Source organism: Pelophylax lessonae (assembly GCF_965119305.1).
Source record: "Pelophylax lessonae genome assembly, chromosome: 3".
Classification (NCBI taxonomy): domain Eukaryota; kingdom Metazoa; phylum Chordata; class Amphibia; order Anura; family Ranidae; genus Pelophylax; species Pelophylax lessonae.
Window position 1 is genome coordinate 18,585,081 of NC_138770.1, and position 18,959 is coordinate 18,604,039.

Below are 18,959 nucleotides of genomic sequence, written 5' to 3' on the forward strand. Positions count from 1 at the left end.
CCATGCGACTAACCTGCAGTTCCTGCTCTGGCAAGCTTTCTGCATTTTTTGTATACGTGGGCACGGCATTTAAAAACAGTTTGCGTGTGCAGCAACGGCAGGTAAGTCGCATGGTGCAAAAGAAGGATGGATTTCATGGCCACTGCATTTTTTTTAAATTCTGCATGCACCTTTTTTCAGCTGAAAACGCAGGCATAGCAGCTCAAGCCCATTCACATCAATGGGCTGCTATGCCTGTGCAAATGTGGGCCCCCAACCCGCATACATGTGAACCAGGCCTAAAGCAATAGTAAAGTCATTAATTGGTTAAACCTGCAGGAGGACCGGTGTTTTTATCTATTAATGACTTTACTATTGCTTTAGGCCTGGTTCACATGTATGCGGGTTGGTGGTTCACATGTATGCGGGTTGGGGGCCCACATTTGCACAGGCATAGCAGCCCATTGATGTGAATGGGCTTGAGCTGCTATGCCTGCATTTTCAGCTGAAAAAAGGTGCATGCAGAATTTAAAAAAATGCAGTGGCCATGAAATCCATCCTTCTTTTGCACCATGCGACTTACCTGCCGTTGCTGCACACGCAAACTGTTTATTTTTAAATGCCGTGCCCACGTATACAAAAAATGCAGAAAGCTTGCCAGAGCAGGAACTGCAGGTTAGTCGCATGGTGCAAAAGCAGGATGGATTTCAAGGCCACTGAATTTTAAAAAAATGCTGCATGCACCTTTTTTCTGCGGAAAATGAGGGCATAGCAGCCCGTTCAAATCAATGGGCTGCTATGCCTGTGCAAATGTGGGCCGCCAACCCGCATACATGTGAACCGCCAACCCGCATACATGTGAACCAGGCCTAAAGCAATAGTAAAGTCATTAATAGATAAAAACACCGGTCCTCCTGCAGGTTTAACCACTTCTGGATCGCAAGGATTTGCCCCTTTAAAGACCAGGCCATCGGATCAGAGCGCCAGGACCAGTCATCACCAGGTAGGCCAGACACTGCTTGATGGCTATATAATAATGTAATGTGGGCTGCTATGCGTGTGTGTGTGTGTGTGTGTGTGTGTGTGTGTGTGTGTGTATATATATATTAGAGCTGCACGATTCTGGCCAAAATGAGAATCACGATTTTTTAGCTTGGAATAAAGATCACGATTCTCTGTGTAACAAAAAAAAAAAAATTGGGATAACTTTACTGTTACGTTTTTTTTTTTTTTTTTATTCATTAAAGTCTAATCATTGCGTTTGAAAGACTGCTGCGCAAATACAGTGTGACATAAAATATTACAACAATCACCATTTTATTCTGTAGGGTCTCTGCTAAAAAAATATATAAAATGTTTGGGGGTTCTAAGTACTTTTCTAGCAAAAAAAAACTGATTTTAACTTGCAAGCAGCAAGTGTCAGAAAAAGATCCAGTCTTTAAGAGGTTAAACTTCCTTTCTCCCTGGCAGAGGGAAGGAAAAGATACAAATGTAATCATTTTTGTTTATAGTTAGGAGACTTAATGCTGAAAGGGGTTAGCTGAGTGAGTGAATGAGTCATCCAGCTCACTGAAATGTATCAATTCACAAGTCAGGCAGACTTGACAGAGAAACTCGGTATTTTAAAAATGCCACAATAACAATACCGTGGCTATGCAATACCGCGATATATCGAATTACCGAAAACCGGCATATGTCTAATCCGAATTAAGGTCTTCAACAAGAGAATCTAAACAGCAGAGTAGGGCAGACAAACAGAGAGCTTGGAGCACGTGTTACAAACGTCATATCACAAGCATGAGACTGCAGGCTTGGCTGGCTTCAATCAGGTTTGGTCTCCACCCAGAGACTGACCACATCAGTCACTTTGCAGATAGACAGAAAGAAAGAATGAATGCATCACAGCCAAAACCATGATGCTGGAATGAGGAGCAAGAGCACAACTGTCAGGAACCATAAACCAGGCAGAGACAGAAAATGCAGTTAAAATCACACCTTTAATGTAATAGCAAAAATAACACAGAACAGGAACGTAGTCAAAAACAGAATCCATGGTTTGAAAGCCAGAACGGGTAATCAGACAAGCCGGGATCAGAAATCAGCGTTGTCAGAAGCCAAAAATCAGGATCTGAAATAAAAAGAGACGTCAGCCAGGGCAAGTCATAACAGGAACACAGCAGAGACACGCTGGAGATATTGACCAAGCAATGGCACGGAGGAAATGAGCAAGGCAGTCTAAATAGCAAAAAGGGGCTGGCTGTAGGCTGGACTAATGAGGCAGGTAATGGTTACCAGGTGAGTCACTGTGGAAACAATGAATGGCTGCTAATTACCCAACAGCTGAGCAGCCTCTGTGAGTAGAGAGCTTCTATTAATAGCAGAAGCCCAGCCCTGACAACAACACAATCCGGACAAACGGATTATACTACTTTTATTAGTTGGGGGGGGGGGGGGAGTGTTTAGGGAGTATTGGAATATGTATGTGTATATTTTTTAGAATTCAAATAAGAAGAAAGAGGAAAAAATGTCATTTGTAGTAAATATCTGGAATTATTTTTCTTTTCATAATGATCCCAGTCTCAGATATTCATCCTAAAATGTGATCAGTAAGTCTCTGTAGTACACGGCGATCACAGGAATATGATGTGTCCTGACAAAGATAACGTTCATCTTTAATTTTAGGAGAGGTGGGATGCACCTGGGAGAAATTATTTTTTGTGCAGGAAACTCACACAGTGCCCCCCACAGCTCCTCCTCTCAATGTCCCTCCAATCAGAGTCAGAGAATCGTATCACACCACACTGACAAAACATCTCCCCCTCCCAATGTCCCCCCAATCAGAGTCAGAATATCCTATGACATGACACTGACCACACAGCTCCTCCTCCCAATGTCCCTCCTATCAGGGTCAGAGAATCCTATGACACAGAGGCGTAACTAGAACCTTCAGGGCCCCAGTGCAAGAAACCATAAAGAGCCCCCATGAGCCCCGGCCAGGGCTCTTCCCACTTATCCCGGGCCTGGAGGGCAGCAGGACCTAGATAGGAGGGGCAGCGGGGGTGACACATAAAGGAACAAATCCCCTCCATTTTCCTCCTGCAGCCACTGAATGCCTATGGGAGGGAGAGGAGGGGAACTTGGCTTTTAGCAGCTGCAGGAGAAAAATGGAGATTTGTTCCTCTATATGCCCCCCCCTTATCCAGGTGTACAGGGGAAACACATGGGTCGTCGCAATTGCGACCCCTTTATTTACGCCCCTGGGATGAGTGGGGCAGCGGTGGTGGTTGGTTGGGGATGGGATCAGTGGCAGCAGCGGTGGTGGGGGGATGGGATGATTGGCAGCTGTGGTGGAGGGGGGGATGGAATGGGATAAGTGGCAGTGGTGGTGGGATGGGATGAGAGGCAGCAAAGGTGAAGGGGATGGGATGATTGGAAGTGGTGGTGGGATAGAATGGGATGAGTGGCAGCAATGGTGGAGGGGATAGGATGAGTGGCAGGGGTGGTGGGGGGATGGGATGGAATGAGATAAGTGGTGGGGGGAAGGGATGGGATAAGTGGTGGTGGTGGGGGGGGGGATGAGTGGCAGAAGTGGCAAGTTGGAGGTTGGAGGGGTGGGTGGAATGGGAAGAGTGGTGGAGGGGATGGACTCCGTGGCAGCAGTGGTGGTGGTGTGGGGAGGGGGGGGGGTCAGTGGCAGCAGTGGTGCTGGTTTGTGTGTGTGGGGGGGGGTGGCAGCAGTGGTGTGGGGGAGGGGGAATCAGTGGCAGTGCTGATATTGAGGGATGGGATCAGTGTCACTCCCTTGCAGATCACTCCGTCCCTCCTCCTTGCTAGGTCTCAGTATATCTTTGGCTTTCTTCCTTTGTCTCCAGTAACTCTTATCCCATCATGGGGTCTCCTCACACGGTGGAGAGCTCCTCCCCCTTCATTCTACTGGCACAGCCCAGGTCAGCTGATTTTTCTCTTTTCAGTCTCCCAACATTTTATCTTCCTACCATACTGAACTCAATGGACGGGCAGAGAGGATGCGTGGAGCGGGCAGGACTGTGTGCCTGTGAGAAGCAGCTGCGGGCCCCACTACAGTGGCGGAACACCAGGGCCCAATCGCAACTGCAACTGCAGCAACCCTGATAATTCCCCCACTACTATGACATGACACTGACCACACAGCTCCTCCTCCTAATGTCCCTCCAATCATAGTCAGAGAATTCTATGACATCACACTGACATCACAGCTCCTCCCTCCAATATCCCTCTATCCGACTCTTTATTTCTGCTGCTCTTAGGATGTGGGCTGAACCCCAGGCCTCCTTACTTTTAAAGTAGGGCTGTTGGACCTGCATTGTATGTAATATCAGTAACCTCGGAATGAAGTGGGGTTTAAATAAAAAGACACCTGACCAGTGAGGTGAGGAGGATTCTGGGAATGTCATTTGATTTTACTATTTGTGTTCAAATCTAGAGTTTTCCTCCTGTGAAGTCTGGAGATCATATGACCATCACATTGCCTCCACCTCCCTCCCTGATAGAATAGAGAAATAAAAAGAAGATTTGAGAAGTCACCAGAGAGATCATTGAGTTGCTGACAGGAGAGGTGAGCGGATCTGGGAAGGACGTCATGATGGAGAATCAGCCGCCCCTCACATCACCGGGTAAGAGGAGACTTTATTGTAAAGGAGAGAGCAGTACGGAGGATCCACCTAGATCTCCCATCATCTGATAAACCCATAGAAACAATGTATTCAGTCAGTGTGTGTTTCCTACAGATGGATCCATTAATGGGAACCCACCAGAGAGATGTCCCCGTCCTCTGTATTCCCGGGATTCCACACAGGAAGGTCACACCATCCCTCACCATCATCAGGTAGATGAGGAACAATCCCTGATAGTATCATTAGGATCTGTACATTATCTGCATTGTTACAATTGATGTCATTTTTATTATATATTCAGAGTGGAAACCTGAGAGATTCTAAAGTTGAGGTTAAAGAAGAGATAAAAGAGGAGGATGATGAGGATGGGGTGATGAAGGAGTCAGAGTTTCTAAAGGAACACAAAGATCTGTACCAGGACACCATGGAGGAGTCATCCAGCTACAGAAACCCACCAGAGAGATGTCCCCGTCCCCTGTATTCCCGGGATTCCACACAGGAAGGTCACACCATCCCTCAATGTTACAAGGTTGGTGGATTGGAGCATCTAGAACATGGACTTCTGGGGAGGATGTGTTTTTTCTTTTTATATTATATCACAATATTAAAGCTTATATCTTCAAGATGATGTTCTCTAATTTTCTTTTAGACTGGAGATCCAATCGATATAGAATTTGAGGTTAAAGCAGAAGAAGAAGAAGAAGAGACGTATGTGAGGGATGATCAGCAGTCTATGGAGGAGGATGGAATAACGGGGACATTTATAGAGGAGGACACTCCTACAGAGATCAGCACAGGTGGGTCAATAACACTAAATACATTCCTCCACCCATACTGCTCACTGATTGGTCCAGAGTAGGGCGGGGACTGGGTGATATCAGCCTGTAATACCCTGGTCACTTTCCTGAGCTGTGTCCCCATCCTGTATTCCTGTATTTCTCTCGAATAATCTTCCTTCTCTGTGCTGCAGACACAATTTATGTCTCTAGACTGGATTTATGGAGATTCTGGGGTTTAGCTGGCAGCAAAATGTTGACTTCTCTTCCGTTCACTGACGGACACAGCTCCATGTCTTCTAGACCATTGGGTTTTATGCTCTCTTTCTAGGAGCAGGACTAGGTGGAAACCTTTTTGGTTACGCTGGGGGCAGTCCCAGAGGGTATACCATCACTTCCTGCTGTAGGACTCCAGTTTTTTCTGCCTAGTCAGGAGTAAGGACCTGGCTCTCTGCTGGGATCTGCGGTCCTGGCATTTTTTCCTATTTAAATAGATTTTTTTACTTTTTTTGTTCCTATAAGAACTACAATCAACAGCTGGACTGGGCAACGCACTGGATATCCTAGATCCTTATAGCTTTCCCAATCTGGACTGCAAGCGCGACCCAACTATTAGCTCCGCGCTAGGTTGGCCGCGACATCGCCCCACTGGACGGGGGCTGGCCGGCGAGTGAAACACTTTGCGAGGTCACATAGCCCTGGTCGTGACAACAGTCCCGATCAGAATTGCAGTGTATCTCAGGCCGCAGCACCCACATTCCAAGATAATGTGGGGCACTGCTTGGAGTAGCGCCCACCTGGTGACGGTGGAATTGTTTGGTTCGTCTTGGTCCCTCCCCAGGGATGGTAGGCGCCACCTGTGTCCCCCCCCCCCATACTTTCCCCCTTCTCCTTAGTGGGGTTCCCCTGTGTAAGTGTCCTCATCTACCCTCTATCCCCTCCTGTGACACCTCGGGGTGGCATGGGTGTTTTTTTTTTACTAAGGGGGCCTAAAAGGGGCTGGGCCGGAGAAGTAGTGGGTGTCGCCACCACCGGGTGTCCTTACCTGGAGTGCTGCAGAGGGGGTCCCTGGGGGGTTCCCTCCTGAGGTCTCTGTGCTTCCCTGGGGTCCAGGGTCCCGTGCAGCACTGCAGGGTGCCTTCATTTTGCCGTGGATTCTGTATTCCCGGCTTCGGCAGCTATGTTTTTGTAGTCCATCGGCCATGTTTTTTTTTTTTTACAAATAAATTTTTCTTTTATTATTAAACATATAAACAAAACAAATAATTACAGCTACAATACATTACTCTGCACAAAAAAAAAAAAAAATTGGGAGAGGAAGGGAAGGGGAATATCATCAAAACAATTTAAGGAGAAGAAAGAGAAAAAAAAAAAAAAAGGGGAAAAATGGATTTTTGTAAAATCTTACCGTAAAATCCTTTTCTCTTAGCTCATCGACAGACGTAGTCCTCGGTGATACACCACCTTCGGGTTATGTTACCTCCGCAGGAGCAGGACTAGACAGGAAATTAAAAAGCTCTGGCCACACCCTAGGGGCAGTCCCAGAGGGTATATCCCCTCTCTCTCTGCCTCAGCAAATCAGTTATGTGAAAAAGCAGTGCTTAGAGAATTTAACCCAACCCAACTCCAAAACAGAGGGGCGGGGACTACGTCTGTCGATGAGCTAAGAGAAAAGGATTTTACGGTAAGATTTTACAAAAATCCATTTTTCTCTAGCGCTCATCGACAGACGTAGTCCTCGGTGATACACCACCTTCGGGACGTCCCAGAGCAGTATCACAACTGAGGGGTGGGAAAATGGAAATCAAATCCCAATCTAGAAGGCCCAACCGGTGCCAACTAGAAGTTTACAATGCTCATCCTTAATGATGAGACTCAACCAAAAAAAGAGAAATTTTTTTTTTTTTTTTTCCAAACAGAAAAAACCCTCGAGGTAGACCACCGGTCTCCTCAAATAGCGGCCTGCAAAACCTTGCGGCCAAATGAGGCATCCGCCGATGCCGTCACATCAATTTTATAGAATTTTGTAAAGGTATGTACCGACGACCAGGTGGCCGCCTTACATACCTGGACCACTGACGCCTGATGGCGAAAGGCCCAGGAAGTACTGAGCGCTCGAGTGGAGTGCGCCCTAACAGGGAACGGAGGACTCTGACCCTTAATAGAATAAGCCTGTACCACCGTTTGTCTAATCCATTTGGCAATGGTCGCGGCAGATGCAGGCAAACCCTTTCTGGGGCCATCCGTGATCACAAAAAGTGAATCCGTCTTACGGAATGATTCCGTAGCTTTCAGGTATACCCTGATTGCCCGAACCACATCTAAGGAATGCAACGCATGTTCCCGATGATGCTTGGGCTGAGGACACAAGGAAGGTAGTACAATATCTTCATTCAGATGAAAATCTGAAACCACCTTGGGAAGAAAAGATGGCTTAGGATGAAGTACTACCTTATCCCTATGAATCACTAGGTATGGTGACTGGCATGATAATGCAGCCAGTTCTGACACCCTGCGAGCAGAAGTAATAGCCACCAAGAAGGCCACCTTCTGGGATAATGTAAGCAAGGGAATCTCCCTGATGTTTTCAAAGGGAGGTTTCTGTAGAACCGACAAAACCAAATTAAGATCCCAGGGCGGTAAGGGCGCGCGGACTGGAGGAGCCAGGTGCCGCACCCCCTGGATGAAATTCCGCACCAAGGATTTGGTAGCTAAAGGCTTCTGAAAGAAGATTGCTAATGCTGAAACTTGACCCTTGATGGTGCTCAAGGCTAGCTTCTGCTCAACCCCTTGTTGCAAAAAGGCCAATATTCGAGTCACCGAATAGGTACGTGGAGGAAATCCTAAAGATTCGCACCACGCAATATAAGTCTTCCATGTGTGATAATAGACTTTGCTGGAAGTCGCTTTCCTTGCTTTAATAAGGGTAGGAATGACTGAAGTAGACAAACCTCTGTCCTTCAGTACTTGGGTCTCAATGGCCAGGCCATTAAAACCAGCGACTGTAAAGCACGAAGGTAAATTGGTCCTTGAGACCACAGACACTCCCTGAGACGAAGTTCCCACGGAACGTCTGCGACTAACATGTCCAAGTCGGCCAGGCCGGCTTGAGGAGGCCAGCCTAGAATTTCTAGGACCACTGGCGCTGATTGGATCTGAACCAGGCGTCCCTAGAGCTATCTGGCCCCGACCATCCGAGAAAGTCTGGTCGTTTTCTGTTCCCACACATTTATCAGATACCTGATAGTTATCAGGAAAGGTGATCTTTTCTGGTTGAACCTCAGGGACCGAAGTCACCCGACTAGAGGCTACTTGGCCTATCTGGTCAACCAGATCCGATTCCTGTGAGGTATCGGGACTAATCTTAGGAAAAGGTAAAGGAAAAGATCTTTTCAGGGAACGGTAACTACCGCTTCCTGTGGTACTTAAATGTTGGAAGGGAAGAATCGCACCGGTAGTAGTGGTTGATGCTCGATCTAATGTCCTGAATACCGGTGAAAACGTCCCCCCACCCTGAAACCGGGTGGGGGCGCACCTTCAGGCTGTGTACTCCTTTGCTTCGGGTTTGGCTGGGTTGGTCCCCTTCTTGAACCCTCCTGGAGGAGTCTTGCCTTTCCCGCTAGTACCAGCCGGGCGCCCTTTATGGGCGGTAAAGAAAGGTCCTCGCTTGTTGCGAGGTCCCTTAGCTTTTGCAGCCTGTGGCAAAAAAAGTGCTCTTGCCCCCAGTGGCATCCTTAATGATTTCATCTAGGTTGGCTCCAAATAGACGATTCCCCTGAAAGGGGAGATTGGTCAAGGTCTTTTTGGAACCTAGGTCAGCTGACCAGCCTTTTAACCACAGCACACGTCTGAGGATCACTGCTAACTTAGATGCATGCCCTAATAGGGGAGTAGTGTCCAAGGCTGCGTCACAGATAAACCGTAGCCCTTGTATGATCTGTTCCATCAAATCAGATGTCTCCTGGGGAATATCTTTTCCCCTAAGATCTTGGCGTACCATTTTCGCCCATTCCGTAAGTGTCTGGGAAACTAGACCAATAACAATTACTGGTCTAAATGCTGACCCTATCAGAGAAAAGATAGTGCGGGACTCTGCTTCTATCTTTCGATCCACCGGATCCTTAAAGGACGAAGTGTCCTCCACTGGAATAACCGTGGCTTTATTCAGCCTGGAAATAGGCGGATCCACGACTGGTGGTACCGTCCATTTCTTAATGATGGATTCCTCAAACGGATAGCGTCTAGCAATACGCTTGGAAATAGTAAAGGTACGTTTAGAATGCTCCCATTCTCCTTTAATCTGATTACCAAAACATTTAGGTACAGGAAAAGCCTTCGCCGTCTTGATGGGCTTATTAGTCCCAAAAGGCCTCTCTGTTTCAGTTGCCTCTGCCGGTAAAGCCTCAAGTTTTAAGGTTTCTTGCACTGCCACAACTAGTGCGTCCACCAATGCTTCTTCCTGAATTATAGCAAGAGAAGAAGCGTCCTCCTCACTGTCTGAGGGGGCTTTACCTGGGATAACAGCCCTTGCAGAGGAACCTGCAACTGCCGTGACCATCTCTGAATCTGAGTCAGAGGTGTCAGATGGTATAGGGGTAGGCGGGGGTCGCTTCCTTGACCCCCGTCCCTGACAGGCCGCCTCCACCCGAGCCACCATAGACTCCAAAATTGCTGTAAATGACTCTATACTCTGTGCACCGGCGGGTCCCGAGGCCCCCTCGAGGGAAACAGGTGGGGGAATATGTGTGGCAGGGTCCATAATAACTCCAGTTACTTCCTGGATATATATAATTCAAAAGTAAAGAAAAAAACTTTTTTTTTTTTTTTTTTCTGACCCCCAGCGCCACAAAAAAGCCCCTTAGTGTTACCTGCTTAGGGATCCCTATCGATCGAGAGAGAGAGAGATAGACCCCCAGGCTCACCACTTGATGCTCAGAGTTAAACTGCAACAGCTTACAGCGCTGTCTTGACAAACAGGAAGTCTTTTGGCTGGCTGCCCAGGAAGAAAGGAGGCGGCTCCGCCCCTCTGCACGCCTTCCGGCGCCTCCCCCAAGCTCCACGAGGTGTAGAATCACCTCAAACATGGCCGCCCCCATGCTGGAGACACGAGGCTACGCCAAAATGGCGGCTCGTGCGATCCAGCAAAAAAAATGGCGGCGGCCTAAACTGAATAGCGGTGTGCTGCAGGGCACACAACACTCTCTCTGCATGGGGATCTGGCGTGGTTGGCGGTACCGGCCCTGGCGGACCGCGTGGCCGTTCGGGAGGCCTGCTAAATAGCTGGAGATCTGATTTGGAAGGCAGTCTACATGTCCGTGGCTTCTGACTGGTAGGTAGCTTATACTTAACCCATAAGATTCCCAGAATGCCACAGCTTACATCTTTAAAACATGTATACAATAGATTGTTAGCTCCCAAGCCAAGCCTCCTGGCTTTTTGCACACATAAATCACACTCAAAGTAGGAGGATTTGTGACATGTTATAGGATAGAAAGGACTCTTTCTTACCATACAGAGAGGGGCCCGCGTTCACCACAAAACCCGTCAGGGAAAAAGGGGGAACATACTACTCACCATACCGGAACCAGGCGGGCACCAACTCCTGACAGTACCCCTCTCCCCCGGGGCGGGAGGGCTGTCGACCAATACGGACGCCGTGACTCATGGTCTTTGGCGTTTCAGCGAGACGTTTAACTCGCGGGGTCAGTCCCTTAATGGGACTTTGTCGCGGCCGCCCAGCGCGGAGCTATGGCCTGCACGCGCTCGTAGGCTGAACTGGGGTGACCACCGGATCTCAACATCCAGCCCGTCGCCCAGTTCAGCTTTCTTGCTTGAAGATCTCACAGGAACACTGGAGAAAAAAGCTGTCTAAAAAATCTTTTTAAGAAAAAAATCTTGCCAGGACCGAAGATCCCAGCAAGGTATCTAGGTCCTTACTCCTAACTAGACAGAAAATAACTGATTTGCTGAGGCAGAGAGAGAGGGGATATACCCTCTGGGACTGCCCCTAGGGTGTGGCCAGAGCTTTTTAATTTCCTGTCTAGTCCTGCTCCTGCGGAGGTAACATAACCCGAAGGTGGTGTATCACCGAGGACTACGTCTGTCGATGAGCGCTAGAGAAACCCACAATTAATTAATAAAATTCCTGCTTCTATCATTATGGAGCAGGTGACATTGGCACCCCTACAGCATCAATCCAGGCTGACCACACTTTATCAAATTTTTTTGGGCAATTCCTACTACCGTATGTAAAACGGTAGAATGGAAGTGTCTTAGTAACGGCCGCTATCCAGGTTGACCGGGTGGGAGACTCGGGTAACTTCCATCGCAAAAGTATTTCTCTCCTGGCATAAAACAGGGTATACGTAATGCACATTTTAGCATATTTATCCCCAACCACTTCTGTAAGGTTACTCAATAGAGTTACCTTTGGGTCCAAAGGAATCATAATATCAAAAATTTCCCCAATAGTATCCGTCACCGCTTTCCAGAAGGATGCCAGCTCAGGGCACGACCAAACAACGTGTAAAAAGGTACCAATTTCACGCCCACATCTGGTACAGGAGGGATCCTTCATAGGGTATATCCTAGCAAGACGTTGCGGCGTGTAGTATGCTCTATGTAAGAATTTAAGTTGTATAAATCTATCCCTGGCCGCTATCATTGAGGGAATATAATTATTAACCGAGTCCTCCCAGTCTTCGACAGTCATATCTGGAATGTCATCCTTCCATTTATTATAAGTTTTCTCAAGAGACTGACTATGATCTGTTGAAAGTATAAGATATATAGCAGAGAGAGTTTTGCCTATAACCTTAAAAGTTAACATTTTCTCCAAAGGGTCCGATTCCAAGACAACAGGGCCTTGGAACTGGGCCCGCATAGCATGACTAAGCTGGCGGTAACGAAATCCCATAGTGGGGGGCAATGAGTGCGTAGACTGGAGAGCCTCAAACCCTGGAAGTCTTCCATCTTTAATAACATGTTTCATGGTCACAATCCCTCTGGCAGCCCATACCTGGGGGTCAGGAAGTTGATACAAATGTAATAGATTAGGATTACCCCACAACGGAGTGTGGGGGGATATATGTAGAGGTTTGTTATATATCACCCGTGCCCGAGTCCATATCCGCAGCACCGTCTTCATCGGACTGGTTATCTGAGGATGTGCCCGTTCACCCCGAAAAACGAGATTACTAAGGGCCGCATAGGATCCCAGCAATGCTGCTTCTAGTGTCACTGCGGAGTTAGACTTGGGCTGGGAGAACCACCACCGGACCGTCACCAGTACATCCGCCCAGAAGTACAGCTTAAAGTTAGGAAACGCTAAACCCCCTCTTGCAAGTGGAAGATACAACGTACGCCTTGCGACTCGTGGAGTACGCCCGGCCCATACAAAAGTTGTTACCATACTATCTTATCTCGAAAAAAAGGTTTTAGTCATATCATTAGGGGAATTACGAAAAAAATACAAAAATTTCGGAAGATAACTCATTTTTAATAAATTAATTCGGCCAACCGGGGATAAAGGAAGCATGCGCCATGACGCACACCTTTTATTTAATTGTGAAACTAAAGGGTCGATGTTATTTTTCTGATACGCATCCAATGTTGGACCCACTTTGATACCCAAGTACACCATATCCTGTACCCATTTCAACGGTGTCTGAGTATCAATTAAAGGTACCAATGGATGTAGTGGAAAGAGGACAGACTTAAACCAGTTAATGCGTATACCTGAAAAACGACCAAGGATGTCGAATAATTGTAGGGCCCTATGTAATGAGGCAGAAGCATCAGCCAAATAAATCAAAGTGTCGTCTGCATACAAGGACAACTTCTCTTCAATAACAACCACTTTAATGCCTCGGACTCGTGGGTCCGCCCGCAACATAATCGCGAGCGGCTCCAGGGCCAAGGCAAACAAGGCCGGAGATAACGGACATCCCTGTCGGGTACCCCTCAATAGGGGGAATTTATCCGACAGGGATGAGTTGGTGCGGACCCTAGCAGTGGGATTCCCATAAAGAAGCTTAATCCATGACACAAAGTTAGGGCCAAACCCGAAGCTGGCTAAGATCTTCCAAAGAAATGGCCACTCAACAGAATCAAATGCTTTCTCGGCGTCGAGGGAGGCCACCACACCTGCTCCCTCCCCCGACGCCAAGGCCATATGTGTAAACAGTCTCCGGATATTAATATCCGTGCCCCGTTCGGGTATGAAACCGGTTTGGTCCGGATGAATCAAGTCTACAATAACACTATTAAGTCGAGTGGCCAAAATCTTTGATAATCGGATAATCGCCATAATCTATCAGAGGGGTTGCCAGATAGTTCCATATTCAAAAGAAGTGGAGCGTGGTCGGAGATCCCACGAGGAAGAACCCGAATCTCCCACACCCGAGGTAGGAGCGAACCACCTGCAAACATTAAATCAATTCGAGAAAAGGATTTATAAGTGGCGGAATGGCAGGTATATTCCCTAGAGTGGGGATGGTGCCAACGCCATAGATCCATCGGCCATGTTTTTGGTTTCCTCCTTGGTTTCAATGGTGGCCACTTTCCTGTAGTTTGATGCAGTGCTGAGGCTGCGGGGGCTTCTAGTGTCAGGTCAGTGTTTCCATTTCCTAGCAGTGTGGCAGACCATTTTGGCGCTCTCCAGTTCAGGTGATGAGTCTCTGGGGGTATTCCATCCTTCCTCTGCTCTATATGGCACTGCGGGTGCGCTGATTCTTGTGGTGCCACAGCTTTGCACAGGGGGGAGGGGCCTCCCGTTTTTTTTTTTTGTTGTTGTTGAGCAGCACGGTTCCGTTTAACCCTTCTATGGTCATGGAACCAATGGAGCGCGTTTCACCACCCGATCCATTCCTGGAAGCTCCGGGACCCTCTGGGTCCCAGTCTGCCCTGGTGGCTATGATGGCAGCCCTGCAGTCGCTAGTAGCTAAAGTAGATATGGCCCTGCAAAGGAGGCCTGGCAAAAAGCGCCCCCCCCCCCCCGCCTTCACCTATATCCTCTACTTCCTCAGACTCTGAGGTAGATTTGGCCGCTGCGGGCTAGAGTCAGCCCACTGGGTCTGCGTCCACGCAGGCTGAGTGCTCTAATAGTGAGGATGAGTCCTCCTCCTCCGCAGCCGCGCATGAAAAAGCTCAAAATCCACCCGTAACTTTGTGGGAGGCTCCAAGAGACCCTGGAATGGTAAGTCCAAATCGGGCACTTTTGGTTCCAGGAGTCCAGGTTGCCGATCGACATCTTGGAAATTGGGGCAAGCAGACTTAGTCTCAATGGACGGATCGTCTGCAGGGACACCCTGTGCAGATACAATCGGACAATGCTACTGCTGTGGCATATATCAATCATCATGTACTCCTGACCCCTGCACTATATACTTTTTGTTGTACATTACATACTCCTGAACCCTGCACTATACAATCTATGTTGTATATTACATACTCCTGTTCAGTATACTCTATGTTGTACGTTACATACTCCTGACCCCTGCAATATATACTGTGTTGTACATTATATACTTCCGACCCCTGCACTATATACTCTGTTGTACATTATGAACTCCTCACCCCTGCACTATATACTCTATGTTGTACATTACATACTCTTGACCTCTGCACTATGTACTCTATGCTGTACATTACATAGTCCTGACCTCTGCACTATATACTCTATGCTGTACATTACATACATTTGACCCCTGCACTATATACTCTATGTTGTACATTACATACTCCCGTCCCTGTACTATATACTCTATGTTGTACATTATGAACTCCTCACCCCCTGCACTATATACTCTGTTGTACATTTCATACTCCTGACCTCTGCACTATATACTCTATGCTGTAAATTACATATTCCTGACGCCTGCATTGTATACTCTGTTGTACATTACATACTCCTGACTTCTGCTCTCTCCCCTCTACCCACTGCTATATATACACAGAATATGGATTCTCTTTTGTTACTCCCATTTCCTACCAGCTGGACGTGTTATATCTAATGATCTGATTGGAGGACAGACTTTTACATGGTGATGATAATGTGATAACATCCTCCAACTTTGGAACCTTAAAACAGAAAGTGATAATGAGGGAGGAGTCAGTAACCCAATGATGGTGGTCTTCAGGATCAGTCCAGTCGTCATCTTGGTTGTTCTTCCCCCATCATCACTCTCTGACCTCTGGTGGGGCTCAGCTCCGCTGTTATTAATGACTAAATCATGGACTAAATAAGGAAGTGCGGGACTTCTTGTGTTGGGAAGATGACAATGAGTGATAGAGGGGGAGGGGACACTCGTCCTATAATCCCCTCATCACTGTCACTCCTATAAAAGACAGTTCTCATTGTTTCCTCACTCTCTGACTAAGGTCCATGAATAAAGAAATGAACTGGTAGGAGATCAGAGGACCCATTTACTAGTTACCTTGAAGGGGGAATTGCAAGATTCTCAGAGACAAAGCTGTCTGATGTGGGCGGAGTCCTAGTTTAGGGGAACCAATCTGCTGATGTCTAGTAATAATCTTTTTTATTTCTATTTTAGTAGATGGACGGGAGATGAGGAAAACCTCAGAGGATTGTCTCACTTTGTCTCCAGACTGTAAAGTAGAAGATGAGGACATCACACAGTATAGTCCAGGAGAAAACCCGGCTACCTCAAATGTCCATCCGGCACCACACAGTGTAGATGGACCATCGTATTCCTCTTATCCTGAGGAACCTCAGACTGTGAGGGACGGTGCTGTCCTTACAACGGATAAGAGGTTCTCCTGTACTGAGTGCGGGAAGTGTTTCCATTTAAAATCCAATCTTAATGTGCATAAAAGATCTCACACTGGTGAGAAGCCGTATTCCTGTCCTGAGTGTGAGAAATGTTTTTCACAGAAGTCATGTCTTTCCACACATCAGAGATTGCACACTGGTGAGAAGCCATATTCTTGTCCTGAGTGTGGGAAATGTTTTTCAGAGAAGTCCAATCTTTCCACACATCAGAGATCGCACACGGGTGAGAAGCCGTATTCCTGTCCTGAGTGTGGGAAATGTTTTTCACAGAAGTCCACTCTTTCCACACATCAGAGATTGCACACTGGTGAGAAGTCGTATTCCTGTCCTGAGTGTGGGAAATGTTTTTCACAGAAGGCCCATCTTTCCATGCATCAGAGAGTGCACACTGGTGAGAAGCCGTATTCCTGTCTTGAGTGCGGGAAATGTTTTTCACATAAGTCATATCTTTCCACACATCAGAGATCGCACACTGATGAGAAGCCGTATTCCTGTCCTGAGTGCGGGAAATGTTTTGCACGGAAGAACCATCTTTACAGACATCAGAGATCGCACACTGGTGAGAAGCCGTATTCCTGTCCTGAGTGCGGGAAATGTTTTGCACACAAGTCCGCTCTTTACACACATCAGAGATCGCACACCGGTGAGAAGTCGTATTCCTGTCCTAAGTGTGGGAAATGTTTTGCACAGAAGTCCTATCTTTCCACACATCAGAGATCGCACACTGGTGAGAAGCCGTATTCCTGTCCTGAGTGCGGGAAATGTTTTTCACAGAAGTCCTATCTTTCCATACATCAGAGATCGCACACCGGGGAAAAGCCGTTTTCCTGTCCTGAGTGCGGGAAATGTTTTGCACACAAGTCCCATTTTTACAGACATCAGAGATCTCACACGGGTGAGAAGCTGTATTTTTAGTCTGAGTGAGGGAAATGTTCCTCACTGATGTCCTGTCTTCCTGTACATCAGGGGTCCCACACAACCCTGGAGGTGTATTAGTGCCTTGAGTGCGGGAAATGTCTTCTATATGAATGTTGGTGGACATGTGGGGAAGACGCACACCCTGATTTACACCTCAGATATACTCCATGGCTGATCTTCATCATGTAAGAAACACTTCATAAGGAGATCAGAGATCACCAAAGACATGGATGAAGTGTTGTCCCGTGTTGACCATTGATAGCAGGAGAAAAATAAAAATGGAGTCCTTACCTTTCATTGGCTGAGTACATTTTGTGCGGGAAGATTTCACAAACACTTACAGATCTGGTTGTTATAAATGTGTTGATGAAATGTGACCCGCATTCCCCCAGTCATGGTGAATTGGGATTTCCTATAATGGTCAGTTCCATCTAGTGGCCATAATGTGCTTTCCTGACAGATGTCCATGGCAGCATACGTTTGGGTAGCCCCGCCCTCGTTCCTCCCCTAAAAGATCCCCACCCCCCATAAATGTTCAGGATTAGCCAATGGCTGCGTTCCTTTTTTGTCCTCCTCACTTATAGGACTATTTTTGTATGAAGTTTTCCTACCTATTGGAAGTATTGGTTGGCGGGTCGTGCTGGGCAGCTGTGCGGGATGTCAGGAGCTTCCTTTGGTATCCAGAAGTCTTCCAGGATGTCCCGAGTGGTCATCGAGTCCCCAGCTATCAGCGGGGTGGTGTTATGGCACACATATGTAGAGGATCCATGCCTGGAGAGTGGGCCCTGCCATCGGCGGCCATTTGCTTTGGCTGGGAGCCCAGCTGTTAGCGGGTGGCCATTAAGTGTTAGACACATGAAATTCGTTTCGGTGCGAGTACAAATTCTGACAAATTTTTGGTTATTCCTAGATTCAGATGTATCCAAATCTCCAAATGAAATTGTAATGAATTTTGTTGAAATCTGTTAAAATTTGTTTTGTTTATTCATTTTCTAACGAATTCCAACTTTTCAGAACGATTCAAATTTGGATCAGTCAAAAAAAATGATCGACCGATGCAAATCTGTGTGAAGAAATAGCTGGTTGTTAAGCAGCAGGCCGGGAAGCCGGCCGCCCGCATCCTTACCAACCATGACTCATCAGCTGTCAACGGGCTTCCCCACTGACAGATGAATGGAAAGAAAAGAATGCCGGCAATAGAAAAAAACGGCGTTGTCCCCCTCCCCCCCAGTCCATACCAGGCACTTCAGGGGCCAAAATGTAAATAAAAAAAAAAAACAGCATGGGTTCTCCCCTAAAATCCATACCAAACCCTTTATCCTGGGATGCAGCCCGGCAGGTCAGGAAAGTAGGAGGGACAAGTGAGGGCCCCCCCTCCTTAACCATACCAGGCCACATGCCATCAATATAGGTGGTTGATTTACCAAGGGGCCCCCAGATCCCGCCCCACCCCCCCACATGTAAATGAGCATCGGAACATATTTCCCATACCTATTCACCAAAAATTTATAAAAACACACAATTTTTGAAAAATCCTTTATTAAAAAATAACTACTGCAGGCTCCTCCTCCATTTGACATTGCTTACATAGGTAAGGGGTGGTAAGTATATCCAAGAGATATACCTAACCTACAGGTAGGCTGAAACCTACATTATTAGAGATAAGAGTACACTAACTATGAGTCATAAACAAGATGGGCTTTGATCATATACCTAGGTGACCCCTATAGAGAGAGACACCCACATATTATAGGAGTATAAACTCCATCCGGGGTATACCAACCTGCTATCCTCATAAGGTGATTATCCTTCCTCCTTTCTGTATGAATAGATATAGAATAG

The 18,959-nt window shown here is 47.1% G+C and overlaps 2 protein-coding genes across 2 annotated transcripts in view; both read left to right on the forward strand.

Moving 5' to 3' along the window:
- The window catches only part of LOC309548792 (uncharacterized protein), a gene marked incomplete at its 3' end in the record, with an annotated part of 36,305 nt that extends 19,191 nt beyond the window's left edge, over window positions 1-17,114 (forward strand). Inside the window, exon 2 of the mRNA XM_082248735.1 lies at window positions 15,964-17,114. Within this exon, the coding sequence (XP_082104861.1) occupies window positions 15,975-17,114 (1,140 nt within the window). The 5' untranslated portion in view covers window positions 15,964-15,974. The remainder of the gene's footprint in view (window positions 1-15,963) is intronic.
- Window positions 1-18,959, forward strand: part of LOC309550239 (uncharacterized protein) — a gene marked incomplete at both ends in the record, with an annotated part of 1,760,330 nt that overhangs the window by 560,205 nt on the left and 1,181,166 nt on the right.